General features: G+C 42.5%; 2 protein-coding genes and 1 long non-coding RNA gene across 3 annotated transcripts in view; 2 read left to right on the forward strand and 1 right to left on the reverse strand.

Annotated features, from left to right (window-relative positions):
* The window catches only part of LOC143485909 (uncharacterized), a 16,658-nt gene extending 10,028 nt beyond the window's left edge, over nt 1-6,630 (forward strand). The window contains exon 15 of the mRNA XM_076985595.1: nt 4,975-6,630. Within this exon, the coding sequence (XP_076841710.1) occupies nt 4,975-4,989 (15 nt within the window). The 3' untranslated portion in view covers nt 4,990-6,630. The remainder of the gene's footprint in view (nt 1-4,974) is intronic.
* A 1,401-nt stretch (nt 6,631-8,031) lies between these two features.
* Nucleotides 8,032-19,526, reverse strand: LOC143485910 (uncharacterized). The gene is made up of 17 exons (XM_076985596.1): nt 19,065-19,526; nt 18,429-18,563; nt 18,038-18,130; nt 16,396-16,533; nt 16,020-16,196; nt 15,092-15,256; nt 14,753-14,818; nt 14,470-14,587; nt 14,167-14,272; nt 11,085-11,320; nt 10,474-10,599; nt 10,078-10,204; nt 9,531-9,699; nt 9,233-9,445; nt 8,897-9,014; nt 8,594-8,699; nt 8,032-8,286 (listed from the first exon to the last, which is right to left on the reverse strand). The coding sequence occupies exons 1-17, from the start codon at nt 19,150-19,152 to the stop codon at nt 8,032-8,034; spliced, it is 2,436 nt and encodes an 811-aa protein (XP_076841711.1). The 5' UTR covers nt 19,153-19,526.
* A 562-nt stretch (nt 19,527-20,088) lies between these two features.
* On the forward strand, nt 20,089-22,417 carry LOC143485937 (uncharacterized). Its single transcript, XR_013123084.1, has 3 exons — nt 20,089-21,021; nt 21,098-21,174; nt 21,385-22,417. It is a non-coding gene; the product is annotated as an uncharacterized LOC143485937 (long non-coding RNA).
* Nucleotides 22,418-23,363: the final 946 nt, after the last annotated feature.

Consider the following 23,363-nt stretch of genomic DNA (forward strand, 5'->3'; position numbering starts at 1 on the left):
GATGCGTACTGAGCCCCCTTCTATTCACTCTGCTGACACACGACTGCACACCAACATACAGCTCCAACTTCTTCTTTAAGTTTGAGGATGATACAACTGTGGTGGGTCTCATCAACAACAACGACGACGAGACAAATTACAGAAGTGAGGTGAGCCGCCTGGCCGGGGGATGTGGTCACAACAACCTATCTCTGAATGTGGAAAAGACAAAGGAGATAGTTGTGGACTTCAGGAAATTGCCCTCCCAGCATGCTCCTCTGAACATCAATGGTACTGCTGTGGAGAAAGTGAGCAGCACCAAGTTCCTGGGTGTAGACATCTCAGAGGACCTGTCCTGGAGTAAGAACACCACATCTCTAGCCAAGAAAGTACCAGCGCCTGTACTTTCTCTGCAAGCTGAGAAGAGCCAGTGCTCCATCCTCCATCATGTGCACCTTCTATAGGGGAGCCATCGAGAGCGTCATGACCAGCTGCATCACAGTGTGGTACGGCACCTGCACAGCATCCTGTCGCAAGTCCCTCCAGCACATTGTGAGAGCAGCTGAGAGGATCGTGGGCACCACTCCCTTCTCTACAAGACCTTCACAACTCCCGCCTCACTCTAAAGGCCCTAAACATAGCGGGTGATCAGACACACCCCATGTACAGCTACTTCAATCTACTGCCATCAGGGAGGAGACTACGAAGTCTACAAGCCAGAACCAGTAAGCAGAGGGACAGCTTTGTTCACCAGGCAGTCAGGAGGATCAACTCACTCCCTGCTCTTCCACTCTTTTATCCTTAATAAACAAGACACATTTCAAAATCAACAACAACACTCAAGTTCAACAAAGAACTCTAAACTGAGATTAACTATTTCTACACCCATCACTGTAGTCTAACGCTCACTCAATTTGCACTCCTGTTACATTTGCACATTATATTTATAATTCATTGTATACATTCACTTTAATCCTAATTACACCAGATTCCTCATACATTCACTTTGCACATACAGTATGTTTACCTACTGCTGCATACGCCACTTGGAATGTAAATGTCAGAGACCTTCTATTTATTTTATTATATATATATATTAGGGGTGGGACACGATTAAAAAAATTAATCGAATTAATTTGAAGCGTTGTAATTAATTAATTGAAATTAATCGCATTTCAGTATTTAACATGAGAAATATTAATTTAAGTTTGAATGATGAATGAATCAATGAACATAAGCATAAACCTCAACATCTTGTTTATTTTTCCACCAGTCTACTACATAGACCAATAGATGAGTGCAGAAAACAGAGCAAACAGTATTCAGAACACTGAAAATTCTGACCAAAAATATAGTTTAATTTTGGGAGTTTTGCTTAGGATATAGTAAGAATAAGAAGTAAATCAGAAGATGTTTTAAATACCATATTAGATTTTTTTAATTTCCCAGGCCTCTGCCACAGCGATAAAGTCCTCTACACAGGCATCTCCATAGTGCCTAGAAGTGTCTTCTGCATGTTCAAAGCAAATGACTGGATCTTCCATTCATCATCTATAATATGAGCTGTCACACCAAGATAATTCTTGTTGCTAACAGAGGTCCAGTGATCCCCAGTCAGAGCCACATTACGCTCTTCACAATAACCTGTTTTACTTCCCTTTCCTCATCATACAGCTGCTGCATTTTCTTCAACATTGCGTCAACTGATGCAAGTTACGAACTGCCATCCAGAAAGACAATTTGCAGCACTCCTACATAAACCGTAGGCGTTTAAACTCGCCACGTCTTACTTAAGCCTTCGACAACAGAGAGCGGTCTACAGTCCACAACAATCCATCTCGACAGTGAATTGGTCAATTTGTCCGACATGGACTCTGACATTTTGTTTCCTAATTTGAACCAGAGGTGGGACCAAGTCAGTGTTTTGCAAGTCTCAAATAAGTCCAAGTCTTTATCCTCAAGTCCCGAGTCAAGTCTCAAGCAAAGACAGTCAACTCAAGTCAAGTCTCGAGTCAAGACAGGCAACCATCAAGTCAAGTCCCAAGTCTGAAACTTGGAATTTCAAGTCCTTTCGAGTCTTTTTTTTTACAGGCATCAACGCTTTACGAATGCTACGCTGATGCGTTTCTTTACTCGTTTTGTTGGTGTCCGCCAGCCAAAAGATGACAGATCGTTTACATTTTATCTTCTCCTAATTACATAAATGTACTTAAACAAGAATGTTTCGTTACATCATTTTACACGAAAATAGCAAGCTTCATCGTAAGCAAGATGCTGTCATTACGAATGGTTATTCTAAACATTTGGATAAAATGTTTAAATATAGACTAATAAAAGGTTAGGGTTATTTTTTCATTGTTTTCTGTTATTGTGGGCTCACAGTGTACTATTGTTACCTGGAGATTCAGTGGGGTCACATATTCTGATGGCTGCCGTCAGAATTGGTGACCCCAGTTAAAAAGGCTCACCTGTACATCCCATTCATGATTTCTTTGTTGGCTGCAATGGTGAGGGGATGGTAAATCTTGTTTACGTAATTAAGAGACGATAAAATGTAAATATAAACATCTGTCATATTTTGGCTCGTGGACACCAACAAAACGAGTAAAGAAAGTGCATCAGCGTAGTTTACGTAGCATTCGTAAAGCGTTTGTGCCTCTGAACAGAAACTGTGAAATAGCGCCCCCTGTGGTCACAAAACTCGACGGTCACAGAATCTGGTGTAACACAGGTCTGCGTCAGAAGGACGGAAATGAAATTAATGGGGCGCACTTTATAAATATTAATATGCGTTTTAAAATTTAGATTTGGGGTAAAAAAAATCAAGTCTTTGCAAGTAAACAGGTTCAAGTCCAATTCAAGTCCCAAGTTATTGGTGTAAAAGTCCAAGTCAAGTCTAAGGGCGTACTCACACTAGGCTCTGTGATCCGGGCCCGGGCACGGTTGCCTGCCTGAAGCACGGTTCACTTGGCTAGTGTGAGCGCTCCAACCATGCCCGGGCCCGGATCAGTTAACCGTGCTCGGGCCCGCTTGAAGAGGTGGGCCAGGGCACGATTCATGTGGACTCGGGAACGGTTCGCTTCTAGTGTGAGCGCTATCCGTGCCCGGGCCCGCTTGGTGCCTCGTGTGATTGGTTCATTTCGCTGGAACTCAAACATGACGTCAGTGATGCGATGCTCACGTTAAACAGTCATAGCGGCAAAGCGATTAGCAGACAATCGTTGTGTTAAATTATCGATAAATCTGTGCTTGCACCGTGTTTCTGAACTCCCAAAACGACTCCAAAAATACAATAAAAAGAGAATCGTGAACTCCATAGTGTTGTGCGAGCGCGCTTTTTTTCCAAATAAAGCGGCGTTGTGATGACGTAAGCGTGCTCGGGCCGGGTTGCTGAAGCCAGTGTGAGTGCAGGCCAGAGGGGGAGTGGGGAGGGGGGATAACCGGGCCCCAGCACGGAACCAGCAAACCGTGCCTAGTGTGAGTACGCCCTAAGTCTCTGAATATTTTTTCAAGTCAAGTCAAAAGTCTTAATATTAATGACTCGAGTCTGACTCTAGTCCAAGTTATGTGACTCGAGTCCCCACCTCTGATTTGAACCCCAACATGTGGTCGAGTGTTGACTGGCAACACTGCTCGTACTAGGAATACATTTAGCAGCCAAGTTATCATTACTGACCTGCGTGTAACATGTTTTGCGTTGAGGTGGTAACGAAGGGTGGAAGTGCTCCTGTGATAAGCGAACTCCTTCCTGCATAAAGTGCAAATAACACTATTTGTGTTTGTACTTCCATCTGGAAGTTTCTTATATTTAAATTTCCCATCCACCAGCGTAGCCTCTTCAGTCATCTCCACCATGCTCATCTTATTGTACATCCATATAATCTGTATGTCTTGAACTCGTGCACCGAGAAACATTCCACGGTGCAAAAGTGTCTCATGCGTTAATCTTTTTAGTTCGTTAATTTTCCTGTAATTAATTAATCGAAATTAACACGTTAAAGTCCCACCACTAATATATATATATATATGACACTTGTCATGGTGACTATAGATATATATTGTTCTGTGATTGTTATTCTCTGTTGACATATTCTGAGGTAACTGCAAATTACATTCTGCACAGTTACCTCAGAATATGTCAACAGAAAAAAACAATCATAGAACAATATATATCTAGTCACCATGACAAGTGTTAGTATTTCAAAGTGCATGTTAAACCTGATGTGATTCGCTAAAATCTGTGCTCCTTATTTAAAAGGACTTCTGAGTTTAAGGATTTAGCTTTCTGCTAATTCAAAATGTTAAAAACATTTGACTTTCTTCCTCTCTCTTTCATTTAAAGTGCAGGCACAGTAAGAAATGCACAAACATCTCCATCTTCAAGTAGAATCCATGTTGGGCTTTATTTTGGTCTGGAGGTCTGGCTGGCAGCTCTCAGGTGATCGGGAGGTTCTTCACAAACTCGTTTAGGCTCTTGCGGATATTGGAAGATTGGTAACCAGCGCAGTCCAGCAGTGCCAGACCCATGTGGGCATGAAGGGCTTGGCATAGGTGGACAGTGGACCCCTCACGCTTCCACCCCTGCCGTGGACCGTACCACTGTTGCTGGAGGTCCCCAGGAGGTACCAGAGCAGAGGGAGCACCTTCTGCTCAACCAGTTGTGGCTTGCAGGGGTAGAGTTCCCTAACCAGCTCTATAAAAAGAACATTTAAAAGGAACAAAGATAAATAAATCAAGGATACACTTGGGTGAAATCTTCACATACATTGTAAAACAAGCTCACACTAACAATGGACATGACTGCCCTCCCTCTACTCTGGAGCATCTGAGCTTTTGATATTTCTTCAGATGTGCCAGCATTTAATGTTCTCCAACGTATGACCCCCCCCCATACAGATCACTTCTGAAAGTTGCTGAAAACATTCAAAATCAATTCAGTTCAAATGAGTTACCGGGAACATGTTGCCCATGACCATATATGGGTTGTCCTTGCAGTCGGCCACCAGCTGATCAATGCGCTCCCTGAAGTCCTCAAGGACACCACCGCCATGCGGGACACGACAGAGCGCAGGTTCCGCACCTGCAGGAAAGACGACGTTCCTGCAGGTCTGATGGGAAGGAGGTTCACGGATAAGCGGTAAGGTAAGGTTCTCAGGAAACAGCAGAGGAGCATTTCCAATGTGTAAGTGTTAATAATAAAACCTCTAAATCTGTGCAGGTTAAATATGGTGTCCCACAAGGGACAGTCCTAGGACCACTTCTATTCACACTGTACATGTTACCCTTAGGCGAAATTATGCATAAGCATGACATCAGTTTCCATTCCTACGCAGACGACACTCAGCTATATTTATCGGCAAAACCCGATGATTTAGGCGCAAACAGTAAGATTGAGAAATGTGTAGAAGAGATAAAACATTGGATGGCATGTAACTTTCTAGCACTAAATGCCGATAAAACAGAATTGATAATAGTTGGGTCTAGGGCTGCGAGAGACAAGATACATAATGCAGCATTGAATCTACATTCTTTTACTATAACCCCCAGCGCAGAGGTAAAGAACTTGGGCGTCACAATAGACCCAGATCTCTCGTTCGATACACATATTAATAATATAACTAGGGTAGCGTTCTTTCACTTGCGCAACATTGCCAAAATTAGAAACATATTAAATATTAGTGATGCAGAAAAACTAATCCATGCATTCATATCCTCTCGTTTAGATTATTGCAACAGTCTCCTAGCTGGATGTTCTGGTAAATCGATAAACAAACTCCAGCTGGTTCAGAACGCAGCAGCACGAGTTTTAACAAAAACTAAAAAGTTTGATCACATTAGTCCCGTACTATCGTCATTACACTGGCTGCCAATTAGATTCCGTATTGACTATAAAATACTTTTATTAACATATAAAACGCTGCATGGCTTAGCTCCAGACTATCTTAGTGAACTTATTGAACAATATAACCCAGCGCGTTCACTTCGCTCGCAGGACGCAGGGTTATTAACTGTTCCTAGGATCAAAAAGATCACAGCAGGTGGAAGAGCCTTTTCTTTTAAAGCTCCACAATTGTGGAATAATCTTCCTGCCTCTATTCGGGACTCAGACACAGTCTCAATGTTTAAAACTCGATTAAAGACTCATCTGTATAGTTTGGCCTTTGATTAATCTGTTACATATTTACTACATCTCGTATCTTTTCTCCGAGGTTCACCTGGAGAGTAACATTGCAGTCGGAGCCTACAATACCAGCATCGCTGCTCCGACACGGAATGAAAGCCTGGCGTTCATCAACAGACATTTACAGTGACAATATCATAACCCAGAACTTTCATTTTTACCTTTACTTAGTCTGATTGTGTGATTTGTGTGTGACTTGTGTATTTGTCTGTATTTTGTGTAATCTGTGTGTTAACGGGCCGCCCAATGGAGGATGGGTTCCCTTTTGAGTCTTGGTTCTCCCGAGGTTTCTTCCTATTCCCCACTATCTTAGGGAGTTTTTCCTCGCCACTGTCGCCCTTGGCTTGCTCATTAGGGTTCTGGACCCGTAGTATTGTTAACCTTTTAAATCCTGTAAGGCGCTTTGTGACAACATGTGTTGTGAAAAGCGCTATACAAATAAACTTTGATTGATTGATTGATTGATTGATTTGCCGAGGTCAGCCGTTACCTTTCAGAGGTGCCGCGTCGTCTGGGCTCACGTCCCTCACCGTGTGCCTAAGGCTGCGCTTCATTCGCTGCGTGTTCTGCCGCTCCGACTGTGCGGCTGGAGCTTCTTGTTGCTCCAGACGAGGCTGACACATCTTATCTCTTCGCATTCCTAGACACCTTTGTCCTCTCCTGGGAATACATACATACAAATCACCACAAAACATGGAGTGATGATATTAAAGTCCACATGTTGCTTCATACTTTGATTCTATCCCAAAAGTTTCAAGCTTTAAAAGTTTTGTGAATGAGCTTTGTTTAGTGAGTAAACATGGGGCATAGTGGCTGAATGGGATAAAAAACCCTCATCATGTATCCAAACATGAATCGCTACCTTGGATTTCAGAGTGTGGACAGTGTTCCTGATGGTTGCCAGGTCTTTGGCAGGGATGCACTTTTCCACCATCTTATCAAAGTCATGGTGGGAGGACAGGAACAGCAGCATACGCCGGCCAAAGCACCTGAGACGAGGAACAGACCCCAAAACAGGAGAGAACCGTGAGTGAGGGATCCAATACTCACAGCACACCGACCATTTATCTTACAGCACACAATTTTACAAGGACGTCTGTGTCTAGAAAACACGATAGTCCTTCTATTACTCTGCAATTTACCAGCATTTGCTGACTTCAGAGTATCAGACTAGGAGACTAAAAGAATCAGCAAAAGATTACTATCTGGGAAACTGAATAAGCTTTGTAGAATTCTCGTTCTGATCCCAGTACTAACCTGGTTTCTTGGGAAGCGTCCTGTGCCAACTTGGAGACTGCAGGAATAATTCGCGCTGTGACGTCTTTCGCCCCAGACAATAAGCGGCCAGCACCAATCTTCTCTACCAAAGTAGCCAAGTGCCGAGCAGTACACTTTCTTACTGCAGCATTCAGATGACTTTTGAGGAAAACAGAAGGAAAAAAATTAGGGCATTCAAAAAAAGAAGGTAATAACTATTAATCCATCCAATCAATGTATACAGTACAACTTTTAGCTTCTATAAAGAAACTTAATGATCTAAGTGCACAATCAAATGATCATATTCTATTTGATGGCTTAGTTTGCACCAGTTAGTGTCCATCTGTATTTTTGAAACAGAAAATGTTTGTATGTCCTCTGTGCGCTAGCTAACTAGCCTATTCTTTAAGCAGTGTGAAGGGCAGTTTGGATCAGCAGAGCGGAGATGGAATGCAATAAAAAGAATTTCTAAGAGGATAAATAACTAAAAATATTGATTATAGGCCAGGGCAATATTTTGAAAGAACAATGGAGAAGTAAAAACAGCAGCCAAAATCAGTGCTGTGTTAGCTTCTTGTGACTGTTGTTGCTATCTGAAAGCCACAGTTTAAAGCTCACTGCATGCTAACTGACCAGAGTCCTCCAGCGAGAAGGGCGTTCATGCTCCGAATGGGGGTGCAGTTCTGCACCATGCTGTCCAGAGCTGTGTCCACGTCCTGCCTGATGAAGGCATTGGACTCCGCTGCTTTGTGGAGGAGGACCTTAGCTGTAGCCTCCACTTCCTGGTCCATCCCTTTCTGCAGGCTGGAGTACAACTCCCTCAAGGACACCACCGCCATGCGGGACACGGCAGAGCGCAGGTTCCGCACCTGCAGGAAAGACGACGTTCCAGCTCGTTTCAGCCACATCCAACACTGCCACCGCCATCGTAATAAGTATAATCCAACACTGCAATGTGTTATGTAGGCGGAAATACCTTAATCACTAATTACAGTTAGATATGCCATCTGAATTTCAATTAGATGAGAAATGTTTTTATAAAAAAGGAATTTCAAAGTACTACGCTAACTCTGACTTGACTTTGTCAGCAACATCACCTGTAATGTGTACATGCTGATGGTGTCTGCCAATTTTAGAATTCAGACAGATACACAGTCAGCAAATGTAGTGGCTTACCTCTTGAATAAGAATAATACAGACATCATGACGCCTGCTGCCAAGCACATCAGCATGATATTGAGCCAATCTACGGATGAACATCAATCCTTCAATTTTCTTCTCCCTGTATGAAGATATTGGACATAGACACACACTGTAACCATCGGCTACTGAAAGAAAAAAATGCTACAAGAAAAGGGACAAAGAGGAAAAAACTTCTCTAAATACATGCATACTTACCATATATGCAGGACACCATAAATGACTTGCTGTTTAACCTGCCCTAGCCAAATGCTTCAGAATTTTGCAGGTGTGACTTACCAGTCATCAGAGCTAAGCAGTCTGAAGCTCTGAGCGAGAGCGAGGTCTGGATTGGAGAAGGGCCGTAAAGTCTGCTGCTCGTGGGGATCCTTCGTGGGAGTTCCTGGTTTGAGTTCATCTAGAGAGGAATACCAGAACCCAAACAAACTGACTAGGACTTTTAGGTCTACCAGCTCAACTTTGGTTCAAATCAGCTTGAAGACTGACTGCAAAACATTATTCAATGTGGTGAACTAGATTTAAAACATTGTTGTGTAATGCAGTGTTAACAGCAAAGCAATTTACATGCAAGTGCAGTGATCACACATGAAGCGCTGAAGAGCAGGCAACACTCACCAGAGTCACGTGGTCTGATCAGTCTGATAGCTCGTCTGCGTCGTGGCAGCATGTTTGTAGTAGGGACAGCCGTGGGGGGGCTGAGATGAAGCGGAGGACTCAAACTTTTGACGGGACTTCTGGGGGTGCGTGCGTTGCTGGGGCTCGAAGGCAAATCATCCAGGAGGACACCAGTCTTAGTCTGGGCTGGAAGACAACTGTTCAGCTGCAGGTCTGATGGGAAGGAGATTCACGGGTAAGCGGTAAGGTAAGGTTCTCAGGAAACAGCAGGGGAGCGTTTGTCGAGGTCAGCCGTTACCTTTCAGAGGTGCCGCGTCGTCTGGGCTCACGTCCCTCACCGTGTGCCTAAGGCTGCGCTTCATTCGCTGCGTGTTCTGCCGCTCCGCCTGTGCGGCTGGAGCTTCTTGCTGCTCCAGACGAGGCTGACGCATCTTATATCTTGCAATCCTAGACACCTTTGTCCTCTCCTGGGAATACACACATACGAATCACCACAAAACATGGAGTGATGATATTGAAGTCCACATGTTGCTTCATACTTTGATTCTATCCCAAAGGTTTCAAGCCGGTTCATTTTGAACCATGCTCTGTCCTTTAACTACTGGGTCTGGGACTACAATGTGCATGCCTTACTGTAAATACAATGTGTGGTGCCACGCACTGCCCAGTACTTTAGTATTTGTTTACAATATAATGTCTACCATCACAGTTTAGATGTTTTTTTAATTGCAGTCTGTTTCACCTAAAAGTTTTGTCAATATGCTTTGTTTGGTGAGTAAACATGGGGCATAGTGGCTGAATGGGATAAAAAATTCCTCATCATGTATCTAAACATGAATCTCCACCTTGGATTTCAGAGTGAGGACAGTGTCCCTGATGGTTGCCAGGTCTTTGGCAGGGATGTACTTTTCCACCATCTTATCAAAGTCATGGTGGGAGGACAGGAACAGCAGCATACGCCGGCCCAAGCGCCTGAGACGAGAAACAGACCCCAAAACAGGAGAGAACCGTGAGTGAGGGATCCAATACTCACAGCACACCGACCATTTATCTTACCAGCACACAATTTTACAAGGACGTCTGTGTCTAGAAAACACAATAGTCCTTCTATTACTCTGCAATTTACCAGCATTTGCTGACTTCAGAGTATCAGATTAGGAGAGTAAAAGAATCAGCAAAAGATTACTATCTGGGAAACTGAACAAGCTTTGTAGAATTCTCGTTCTGATCACAGTACTAACCTGGTTTCTTGGGAAGAGTCCTGTGCCAACTTGGAGACTGCAGGAATAATTCGCTCTGCACCAATCTTCTCTACCAAAGTAGCCAAGTGCCGAGCAGTACACTTTCTTACTGCAGCATTCAGATGACTTTTGAGGAAAACAGAAGGAAAAAAATTAGGGCATTCAAAAAAAGAAGGTAATAACTATTAATCCATCCAATCAATGTATACAGTACAACTTTTAGCTTCTATAAAGAAACTTAATACCCTTATGTGTGATCTACGTGCACAATCAAATGATCATATTCTATTTGATGGCTTAGTTTGCACCAGTTAGTTTACATATGTAGTTTTTTAAACAGAAAATGTTTGTGTCCTCTGTGCGCTAGCTAACTAGCCTATTCTTTAAGAGGTGTGAAGGGCAGTTTGAATCAGCAGAGCGGAGATGGAACGCAATAAAAATAATATTTAAGAGGATAAATACCTAAAAATATTGATTATAGGCCAGGGCAATATTTTGAAAGAACAATGGAGAAGTAAAAACAGAAGCCAAAATCAGTGCTGTGTTAGCTTCTTGTGCCTGTTGTTGCTATCTGAAAGCCACAGTTTAAAGCTCACTGCAGGCTAACTGACCAGAGTCCTCCAGCGAGAAGGGCGTTCATGCTCCGAATGGGGGTGCAGTTCTGCACCATGCTGTCCAGAGCTGTGTCCACGTCCTGCCTGATGAAGCCATTGGACTCCGCTGCTTTGTGGAGGAGGACCTTAGCTGTAGCCTCCACTTCCTGGTCCATCCCTTTTTGCAGGCTGGAGTACAACTCCCTCAAGGACACCACAGCCATGCGGGACACGGCAGAGCGCAGGTGCAGCACCTGCAGGAAAGACGACGTTCCAGCCACATCCAACACTGCCACCGCCATCGTAATAAGTATAATCCACCACTGCAATGTGTTATGTAGGCCTAAATACCTTGTATTGGAGACAGCTAAACGCTATTTCACTGTGACACCCAAAAGGGAATCCTTTGCCTAGAACTGAGCGACTGACTCACCCAGATTTCTTTGATGGTATGTAAAGATAAACACTGATTCTTTACAACAGCAACAGGCCCCAAAGGACCCACATCCACAATGGTGTTTACCTCCCAAAAGCCTACAATGCTGACCTTATGATCTCCTGAGCTTGGGAGAGAGGCCATCTAAGAGAGGCTGGTCAAAACCAACCTTCGTGGGAGGACACTGGGACCACAGTCAGGAAGGACCATAAAACTCTAAATTCCAACCTTATCTGATTGCCCACAGTTTAAACCCACTCTACGTCCTGTGTTATAATCCAGAGCTGAAGATACAAATATTTCAGAGATCTCTGTAACTCCAAATCTGAACTGTACACAGAATTGGGATTCAGCCTACAGGAACCAGCTCGGCTAATGCAGTCTAGAGCAGGGGTGCCCACAGTTTTCAGCTTGCGAGCTACTTATAAGATGACCCAGTCAGAAAGATCTACCGGGGGTGGCGGCGAACGTAATTTGTTGAGCTGGGGGGGGGGGGGGCGAACGTAATATGTTGAGCGGGGGGTGGCGAACGTAATTTGTTGAGTGGATTGCAGATTTGCTACCGTGAATGTCAATCAAAATACAACCGTCAGTGCAGATGTGCGATTCATCTACTACTATTTTATGTGACGCGATCTACGCACATTCCTTTGCGATCGACCGACACTTCCTTCGCGATCGACCGGTCGATCGCGATCGACGTAATGAGCACCCCTGGTCTAGAGACACCGAACTTGACTACCTTCCATACAAAGAAAAATTAATTATTCTTGAAACCAGTATTCAGCTTTCCAGCCTTAAGAACAAAGGACCACAAGACCATTTAAATGTGAACACTGTGCCATGTGGTTGACAAAGACACAACTTATGATCTTTCATGTATTCAGTATTAAGTGATCTTATTAGAATACGTGTTACTGTATAAAAACACCACATTGATGCATATCTATGTATTAGTTTGTATGTTACTCATCGAATGTAATCATTCTCATGTGTGCTTAGGTGACCTCACATTCATGCCTGTCTGTGCATTGTGTGTCATTTGTTGTCCAAAAGTGGAAATTGAGAATGGCTCAATGTGTAGACTAATAGAACCAAATTAATTCTTGTTTAGGCAGAGTATGTAAGACAATTTATTTAGGAATAGTTTACTTTGTCTTAGAATTGTGTTAATCTGTCTTCTTTGGTTAAGTCATTAACTAGACCTGGAAAGACGGGCACTCCTCGCTTCCCCTCTCCCTCTCCTCTCTCTCTCTCTCTCTCTCTCTCTCTCTCTCTCTCTCTATTTCTCTCCCCTGTCTGGGCAAAGGTCATGAATATTCATTAATAAAGGCCAATGGTCAATGGCCTGATGAACATAAAAGCGCCTTACAATTACGCCCCTAAAACTTGTTTTAAAAGCCCTAGCTCGAAGCGAAACAACGAGCTTGGCAGCCTGGTAATTTGGGAAGACTTGGAGAACTTCGCCAGACTCGCCGAGACTCAAAGACTTGAACACGCCAAACCATCGCGACTGTTTGATGGACTCACGCCGAACACCGCAGTGTCCAGTAGAGCGATGCCAAGAGACCGCAACTAAAGCTCTCACCGAGTCCCACAGAAGATTCTTCTTTATTTTATTTTATTTTCTTTATTCTACGTTTCGTCGTCAAAAGTACTTTTATTTCGTCTAGTCGTTCAAGTCAAGCTCATCTTCTTTCTCAGTCAAGTATCTGTACAAGTTTGTCTGCGCCCTCCAGCTGCGACTGTGACGTCACCGCTAAGTTTCCGCGACTCGAGCCGTCTCACGTGACCTGCTCCGCAGACCTCAGCTGCCTGAAGGAACGAACCGTGAACGCGCACCGGTTGGTCCGCATAACCACGCCTCTTCTTCGAAGCAAGACGCTCAGTTCATGTGCTGTTTTGGGGTTGCCAGCTTCTATCTCTCCCGGAGTCCAAAATAGTAAATACTGTTGCCATTAACCTGCCCAAACTTCCTCTTTCTTCTTTTCTATTCTCTCTCTAAAGACCTTGTGTCCGTCACTGGGTCCTACGCTAGTTAGGCAAGCTTAAGGATAGTCATATAATCCATTTAAACCTCATGACCGTCGATAACTATCATTCGCTGTTATTGTTTAATTTTATATTCTTTGTTGTTCACTATTATATCCTTGGTTTAGATTAGGAAATTCACATATAGGTTTAATTTCCATTTGAGCCAAATCATTCATATGCTTTGTATCAATTGTAACATTAACCATTTAATAAATGTGGACATTTATTCATCTGGTCACGGTGGTAAATGCATATTTTGGTCGATGGTATTAGGTCACTGCGCGGAACCAGAACTTAACCCTTTAGTAATGAGACTGATCAAACCATATTCCACCTCACTCCGTTATCACAATACTGGTTCCTGAGCAATCAGGATGGTGCCCCGTTCATAATCCATAAACTAACATATGTATCCGCTACAACCTTAATCACTAATTAGTTAGATATGCCATCTGAATTTCAATTAAATGAGAAATGTTTTTATAAAAAAGGAATTTCAAAGTACCGTGCTAACTCTGACTAAAATTGGCTGACTTTGTCAGCAACATCACCTGTAATATGTACATGCTGATGGTGTCTGCCAATTTTAGAATTCAGACAGATGCACAGTCAGCAAATCTAGTGGCTTACCTCTTGAATAAGAATAATGCAGACATCATGAAGCCTGCTGCCAAGCACATCAGCATGATATTGAGCCAATCTACGGATGGACATCAATCCTTCAATTTTCTTCTCCCTGTATGAAGATATTGGACATAGACACACACTGTAACCATCGGCTACTGAAAGAAAAAAATGCTACAAGAAAAGGGACAAAGAGGAAAAAACTTCTCTAAATACATGCATACTTACCATATATGCAGAACACCATAAATGACTTGCTGTTTAACCTGCCCTAGCCAAATGCTTCAGAATTTTGCAGGTGTGACTTACCAGTCATCAAAGCTAAGCAGTCTGAAGCTCTGAGCGAGAGCAAGGTCTGGTTTGGTGAAGGGCCCTAAAGTCTGCTGCTCGTGGGGATCCTTCCTGGGAGTTCCTGGTTTGAGTTCATCTAGAGAGGAATAAAAGAACCCAAACAAACTGACTAGGACTTTTAGGGCTACCAGCTCAACTTTGGTTCAAATCAGCTTGAAGACTGCAAAACATTATTCAACATGGAGAACTAGATTTAAAACATTGTTGTGTAATGCAGTGTTAACAGCAAATCAATTCCAACCTCTGCCAACTACTCCTTCACACATGTCCTCAGCAGGGGACGCCCTGGTGCGTTGCACTTGAGATCCTGAAAAGCACAATACATATTAACACGTACTCCATCAAAAATCCCAAATATAACTTCTGGTTTCATAGTGGTTTCTTCATGGTGCAGAAAAACATGTCCATGGGTGCAGGCATAGCAATGTACAAGAGGATCAGCAGGGCCTTTTTGTTTGTAGTATAGGGCTTTCAAAGCAGTTTTTACTTTTTTAATACTTTTTTTTAAACTTTTTTTGTTGTTGGTGGTGCAGCAAATGATTTGGATGCAATTTCCAGGAGATCAAAAGAGTGAGCTCACCTTTGGCAGGCCTGAATGCACGGAGAGGCTCTCGGCCAGAAGGTTTGGGGAGTGGAGGCAACTTTGTGAAGGTGGGCGGAGAAGGCCTCATCAGTCCTGACGAGGTGACTGTCGTGCGTGAAGTGAGCACAGGCAGTGGGAAACACCTGCTGGAGTCAACTTCACCTGCATGGGTGAATAAGGACATTAGCAGAAATTAACTCACCATAACATTTCTCAGGGCCTTAGTACTACGTTGCATATGTTTCTTTATCTGAAAGTGCCACTGAAATATGATTCAAGCAAGATGGACGGAGAACGGCAACTTCTCATATGCATCTTGCTACAATTCATGTAATGGCAGCACAATGAAGTAGTACTGAATAACTGATAGCAGGGCATCCGTGAGCCCAGAAGCAGGAAGACATTTATCAGAGCTTCAGTAAATGTGTGACCCAGTTTTAGTTTAGCTTAGTTGTGATTCTTTTAGTTCATGAAATCTTACATTTCAATACAATTTGATTCAATTTAATTATTTCGGCACAATTCAGAATTATTTTAATTCTGATACTGGGAGATACTGAAGTGCCAAACTACAGTACCGCCTAGCTCTGCTAATGGCTAACACATCTCGCCTCTGCTAGACACTGTTCCATTACTGAGTGAAACCATGTCAGATGAAGATCATCAAATTTGAGTATTTTGTACATTTAACAAGTGGTGACTATAAATGATCTAAGTATATGCAAATTTTTTGGTTAAAATTAAATTCATGTAGTATGTATGACACCACAAAATTAGGTCTGCTCATCACTTTACCACTGACGTGGGAACAAGTGCAAGACAAGCTTAGTGCAAGACGAAATTAACTTAACCGGGCACCCAAATAACCGGCCATGCCTCACTGTGTGTGCCTAGTACGTTCTTAGCAACGTAGCCATGCGCTCACCAGTACTGTCCCTCCACGGGTCCGGGTCTCTGCACCGAGGGCTCGTGTCTCGCTTGTGTAGTCTACGATGCAGAGTGGGAGTGAGCTGCACTCCCGGAAGAGTGACCAGAGGGTAGGAGGGCAGTAGGAACGACCCGGGGGGGTTCCCAGGCAGCAAGCGGCTGGATTTGGGCAAACCTGCATGGGAAAGGGCATCCATGATCATGAGTTTAGCTCCGCTCATTTGACTCCTGAGTGAAGTTTCTGACTAACTGATCTCCTTGTTCCCAAATATCGTTTTTACCAATACCAAAACAAATTACGCAACATTATAAATTCTACATTTTGTACAGGTATTTCAATGACATATAAAGTAAAGCCAACATCAATAAGTCACCTCTACCAGCATCCCTGGGGTTAGCTGCTTCGAAGATGTCTGGGAGCAAGGGTTGAAGATGTCTGCCGCTCCGGTGAAATCTCCCCACTCTCTCTCTCTTCCACCCTGGAGAGTGGAGCTGGGGAGGCTCCACTGAACCTGGACATGAAACACAGACAGAACTGTAGAGGACACGTTCAATCTTCAGACCAGCATATGAAATTAAGACCTGCAGATCATACTGCATTTTAAATAACAATAATAGATTATGATAATCGATATTTTGGCATGGCTCAAATGTATATCAAGAGTAGCATTAAGTGGATAAACGAAATGTGCTAATGAATAGGAGCAATTTGAATAACATTTAAGAAAACTTAAATTCATAATCAAATCTGCAGATGGCAGTGAGGAGCAAAAGTGGCTATGGGAGAGTTGTGGAGAGCTGTGGAGAGCTGTGGATCGGAACAGCGCAGGCCTGGGGAGTGGGGTGCTGGCACAATCAACTGACTGCAATAAAACATTCAAGTCTAGTCTTGCTTGTAAGCTCACATTGTCCTTGCCAACAGAAGTGGGTACAAAGAAGTGGGTACCACTGCTTAACGCTGGCCAGGTGATACCCAATACTTAAAGAAGCCATGTTATATAGATTACAAAGATTAATAGATATATGCTTTGGCAGCAGTCCAGATGAGGTATCAGAAGCCAGCAAAGCAACATGACAATGTTTTGTTTAGACTGTTTGGGGGTGTACTAAAATAGTGATAAATGACATCTGTAATCCATATACATGTATTATCAGTATTATACTATGCTGGTATAATAATGATTCGAAGCATTATCACCTTAGACTAAACACAACCGCCTAGCAGATAACGAGTGTCACAGTACACCCACACTGTATGTGGGTCGTCAAGGTGCCCACTCTAATGTGCTCTACTCTACACCAAACATATCACAGCTAAAGTAATGAATGGAACATGAAATACATTAAATTCATATGTCTTCCTCTGGTCCATCAGGTTCATTCGTTTGTCTTCCCCTGTTTCTAATAAATACTGTCCCCATGTTTCATAATACAAATATGCAGTCATGGTCACTTGGCAGTCATGGTCCGGTGGTAGGGAACTGGTCTTGTGAGGGTCGTGGGTTCGATTCTCAGGCCTAAGGCCATGAGTGAGGTGCCTTTGAGCAAGGCACCTAACCACAACTGCTCCCCGGGCATGTGGGCTGTGCACCACAGCCCCCTAGTAATCACTAGTGTGTGTGTGTGTGTTCTAATTGCACAGATGGGTAAGAGCGGAGGACAAATTTCGATTGCGGTGCTGCAGAAAGTTGACGACCTCTTCGTACTATGCACTTCAGCATCAGCTGACCCTGCTACATCAGTTTACGTGGCCTACCACTTCGTGGCTGAGTTGCTGTTAATCGCAAACTCTTCCATTTCCTTATAATACAAGCTGACTGTCGAATTTTAGGAGCGAGGAAATTTCACGACTGGATTTATTGCACAGGTGGCATATTGTCACAGTTCCACGCTGGAATTCACTGAGCTCCTGAGAGTGACCCATTCACAAATGTTTGTAAAAACAGTCCGCGTGCCTAGTAAAAATATCTTATCAATGTCTATATGAAAGAAGACAGTTATCGATGAAGAACCCACCAGCAGGCTGGAGGTAGACTGGATCCATCTGCCTCAGAACCTCGCCTTGAACATGGGGCTGAGCAAGGTGTCTCCGCCTCTCCATGTCAGGGCCTAAATGCAAAACACCAACCCAGGGCACAGAAGAAGCATGAGCGTGTACTGTTAAGATCATCAGGTCTATAAGAAGGGCTACAGTGCCATGTGAATTCATTACAATGTTGAAGAATATGTGATGTCATATTTTCTGATAAAACTGATGTTTTACTGGTCAGGTCATGTGCAGAAAGCTGATGGTTCTACACCTCTGCCAGACCTTACAAACAAATGTAATAAATGTTTTTTTCTACTTCATCATGCATGGTTATTTGGTTTGTTGAATACGCATGTAATCTTCAGTGTTACACAGTACCAGTGTGGAGTGGTCCTTCTACAGGCATGTAGACATGGCCGACATCTGAGGGTCCCGCCGTCCTTCTGTGAGGGAAGGGTGCTGGTCCACAGGGATCCGTGTGGATCACTGTCGCTTGGGGGTTGTAGGGCACACCTGAAAATCCCACAGCAGGTAAAGTGAAACCCAGCATGCCTCCCAGTGAGGCTCAAATGCCTTGTGTTTCCCAATGAACAAGTGATTATAACAAGGGCTATGGTGCCATGTGATGTCATTAGAATGTGGGGAGAATCCTTAAGAATTTGTGATGTCATGTTAGAAATCTGTTTCTTTTTAAAAATGTTTATTTTTATTTGCTTTTTCCATGGCCACATGAACAATGTTAAGATTTATGAAAATTGTGCTGAGTCAAAGAAATAACCCATGCTCCATTAATTATATTATCCTGTACACATGAAATACAGAGCTTGACAGTCATCAGTAGAATAAATATACATGTTATTTTTCTGAACCTTAAAAACCCACTATATAAATGTGTATATTTAACTTTTAATTATTATGAATAAGCCTATAGAATCCATACTCATAAGAATTAATATACTGTCTTACATAGAAGTATAAAATTATGTATAGTATATGAAAATTTATTTTTCTCACCACGAGTGGTAAAACCTGGTGTGTCTATGAAGTGGTTCTGTTCCTGTCCAGGCCTTGGCTGGTCAGTTCTCCTTTGGTAAAAACTCATTCTCCACCTGAAAAATAGAAAGAATAGAAAGAGAGAAAGATCTAGAAAAAATAGAGAGATTTGTTAGTTTTGTATGTATCGTAATTCACAGAGCAAAATGTCTTGCGACTTGTTCTGAGCTTTTCAGCATCAAAACTGAATCCAAACATTCCACCTTCCCAACCAAACATTCCAAAGTTGAGTATCACGTGATATCACAGTTTCCTATTTTTCTAACCAAAACACCAAATCAGCCAGGCTGCTACAATAACCTGATGCAGCCTGGCTTGTACCCAAAGGGTTCATACCAGAGACCGTTTATATTATATATATACATCAAAGAAATGAATAGAAGCTAGCTAGCAGTGGTGCTAACGACAGCTAGCGTCGCCACAGCGGGCGGAAATTATCATACAGTTAAGCCCGCCCACTAAGAGGGAAGATATGATTGGTCAATTTTGCTGTCATTTGAAACTGGTATTGCGCTGATTGGCCTAGGTGCACGCACCACTTCCTCGTTTGGTGTCAGGATGGTACCATAGTTCCGGTTGGTATACGGAAGTGCCGATGTTATGGCCGAGTCTAAATTCACAAGGAGTTCCCAAAGTTTACCGTCAACGATGTGCGTCGTATTGTCAGAGCATCAAGTACAACGACACAGAGTAAACTTGAAAAGGGTTTCAAGTTCTACGTTTCATCCTACCTCTGCAATTTTGAAGGTAAGTGGCTGACGCTAGTTAGCTAGCTAGCCTGAGGTGGCAGTCTAATGAAGTGATGTTGTTTTTAGTAACGAACCAACCTGTCCTAGTACTAGAAATGCCTTTTTAAAACATGTTTGTATTTCTGATGGAAGTATCAGGCAAAAGTAAGGCTAACGAGATAACAGTGAGGGCTCACTGCTACAGATCTATGAAGAAAACAGATACGCCACACCAGCTGAGAGTAGGACTGGTTAAAATGACACGAGTTCTGTTCAGTGTCACTTTCAAAGTTCTGTTGAACAAGTTCAAAAGTTAGTTCAACACAAGTTCAATCTTTTATCCTTGCTCTTACTTCACGTAAGCTGTGATAAACATAGGCATTGGTTTTTAAAGCTTACAATGGTAGCCAAATGCAGAGTAGCTGAGTGGGAATCATTAGCAGTCTATTTTGCCTATAGTAAACAAATGGGAGTTTATTTTATAGTTCGAGCTATTGTTATCTACCTCTATGATTCAAAAGCAGAATATAGTCCACCTCAGCTATTCTTCAAACTGCATTTTCTAAAATCTGTCAATCTGTCTTTCAAATCTTTCATCTTAACTTCTTTATTAACATGTGGCTTCAACACTTACACCTATTAACATATTCTGATAACACTCTTCAAGAAGCAGTTGAAGTAAAACCTGTTCTGTTGTAGGTGGTGGAAACAACAAAATAATATAAATATAAGTAGGCCTGTTTCACTCCTATGTGTAAGCATTTCATCTGGAGTGAAAATGAAGTTTACATCTAAAATATATTTAATTTATAGTTGATCGAACCATGCACAACACTGTAGAATAGAAAGACAGTATAGCCAAGTGTTTTAAGAGTGATGCAAAACAGCACAAACGTTACATGAGACAATAGACAAGTGACATTCACCACTAACAACATGATGGGACAGATATTGCGCCTATTGACATTGCTGAAGTCTTCTTTTCAGGATATTACATTTTGCCTCTTGTGTATTTCAGATGACATTACATGATTCAATGCCAGTTGTGCTCATTAACAGCAACTGCTCTTGTGTTGCTGGTTGCATTGCTTTTCCAGACTGCTCATTATTCTGAATCTGGCATGTCTGTCGTCCCTCCTGTCCTTTCATGCACACAGACAGAACAGAAGTGGCATAAACCACCAACAATGGTTTGTCTTATTTCATTATTTAATGTTAGTTAATGTATCACAGTCACTTTACTAACACCATCTTTTAAATTAATAGGGGGTGAAGCCTGGACCCGTGGATGCCATGGTTGTCCTAAAGCCAAAACCAGGTGCTACTACAGCCAGTGGAGTTAGGTATGTAGTACCAAATTTAATAGGCAGATTACAGTGTGTGGTAAAAAAATAAATGCTTTTGATCATCTGATAAGACCCTGTTCTCTTCAAAATTTAATTTAGCCTCGTTGTACTTCAGATGACATGTGATATGTGATTCACAATCAGTTGTGCTCGTGAACAGATTACAATGTGTAAAAATAAATGTTATTCACTCTTCTTTTATTTCAGAAGTATACTTTTCAAGGGCTACAGCGGTGAGCTCCCACACCCGGCCACCCTCAATCCTGGACCAGTCTACGCTGGAATGAAAGCAGATTCTCTTCCACTCATCTGCACAATGAGCATCTCGCCTGACAAGCCACTTGTGGACTCCATCTTTGGGAAGGTACAAGTTGGCAGTGTACTGTCCTATCAACAACCACCACCTCCATCTGACAGTGTTGTCATACATGAGGATGCACCCCCATTCCCGAGTCTGCCACTAGAATGTTACCATCTAAGCCCACCTGAATATTAATTTGTGCCAACACACCAAGAACAGCTACACCTAAGCTCACTTTCTGTGACCTTGTCACAGTCACACCTTATTGAGGAGGCAACAAGATCCCAAAGTGCTACACCTGAGTGGCATTCACTTAGGAGAGAAAGAGTGACTGCCTCACATTTCAGAGAGGTGAGCTACGTTAGAGGTCCAGGTGCTGCAGAAAGCCTGGCAGAAAGGATAATCCGAGGGACACGACAAACAGCACACATGAAGAGGGGACTTGAAATGGAAACAGGGGCCTTAAAGGACTATGCAGTTCTGAAAAACTTGAACTTGACCAAGTGTGGGCTAGTGATTCATCCAGATGCATCTTGGCTGGGTGCATCACCTGATGGACTTGTATATGACCCACTTGAGCGTCCATCATTTGGGCTTGTTGAAATTAAGTGCCCAAATACACAAAGCTATGTAGACTGCAAATTCCTTAAAAGTGGCACAAGGCCTACACAAAATGAAGGAGAGCCATTGTTATTATTGGCAAATTCAGTGCCAGTTATTGATTACTGGTATGCAGTGGTGTGATTTAGTTATCTGTGCCCATGATGATATCTTTGTGCAGCGAGTTTACAGAGATAGCAGTGTATTAGAAGAGGTGAAAAGGAGGTGTGACATGTTTTTCTTTAACATTTGCATGCCAAAATACTTCTCTATGCCCAAGCAATAGAAAATCATAATGAAGACATGAACTCATGAACAATTAAAACTATTTCAATTTATTCTGTCAATTGTATTACTATTGTTTTCATTTCATTTTTTACAAATACAGTAAAAGTTAAGAAATACATAATGTTGTATTGTGTTGTGTCAATTTTACATATAAAAGTGAAAGCATTTTATACAATTAATCATATTGCACTGTACCTTAACATTGCAGCCAATATTTACAGACTAGCATGATCTAAAGCAGGGGTCGGCAACCTTTTTGACTCTGAGCCACAAAAGCAAAATAATTGGAAATTTATTTCAGTGACGATGACATGTCACTCAAGCGAACCGAAACTAAATACCGGACATTTGTGAAATTCCACCCGAACATTTTTTAAAGTCTCAAAAATAATATACGTTAATTAAATACTCATTGATTCTATTCAAAAGCTTAGCCGCATCAGAGGCATCAAAGAGCTGCATGCGGCTCCAGAGCTGCGGGTTGCCGACCCCTGACCTTAAAGGGATCATTTTAAGGTTAGAGAATATAAATAAATAAATAAATCACTGTAATTCACATTACATCATCTGTCTAATTCTGGATTGAGATTAGCCATTGTTTGCCCAGGCTTTTACCAAGGGGCCATTTTGATAATTCACCAAAAGACAGGCAACAGTAAAAATTTGTTTTATGCTCCCTGTGATTGAAAGGGGGATCACTGTGCTGAATATTTTATGTTCTTTGTCTCTGCGAATCACACGCTCAACATGGACTCTCAGTCTTGCAATGGACTGTGACGTTCTGATCTCTGACCTAGACAGTTGAGCTCTCTTTGACAGAAACGTGGGTATGTGGACTTTGCATGGAACGCAGTCTTCAACAAGGAAACCTGCTAGCTAGTCCACCATGATGGCCATAGATGGGTCAAGGAGGGCCACAATGCCAGACTGCTTTAAGATCTCTTTATCACTGATAGCACCTTGATAAAGAGAAGACACAAAGGTCACTGCGCCATGA

Source organism: Brachyhypopomus gauderio, unplaced genomic scaffold (genome assembly GCF_052324685.1).
Source record: "Brachyhypopomus gauderio isolate BG-103 unplaced genomic scaffold, BGAUD_0.2 sc43, whole genome shotgun sequence".
NCBI lineage: Eukaryota > Metazoa > Chordata > Actinopteri > Gymnotiformes > Hypopomidae > Brachyhypopomus > Brachyhypopomus gauderio.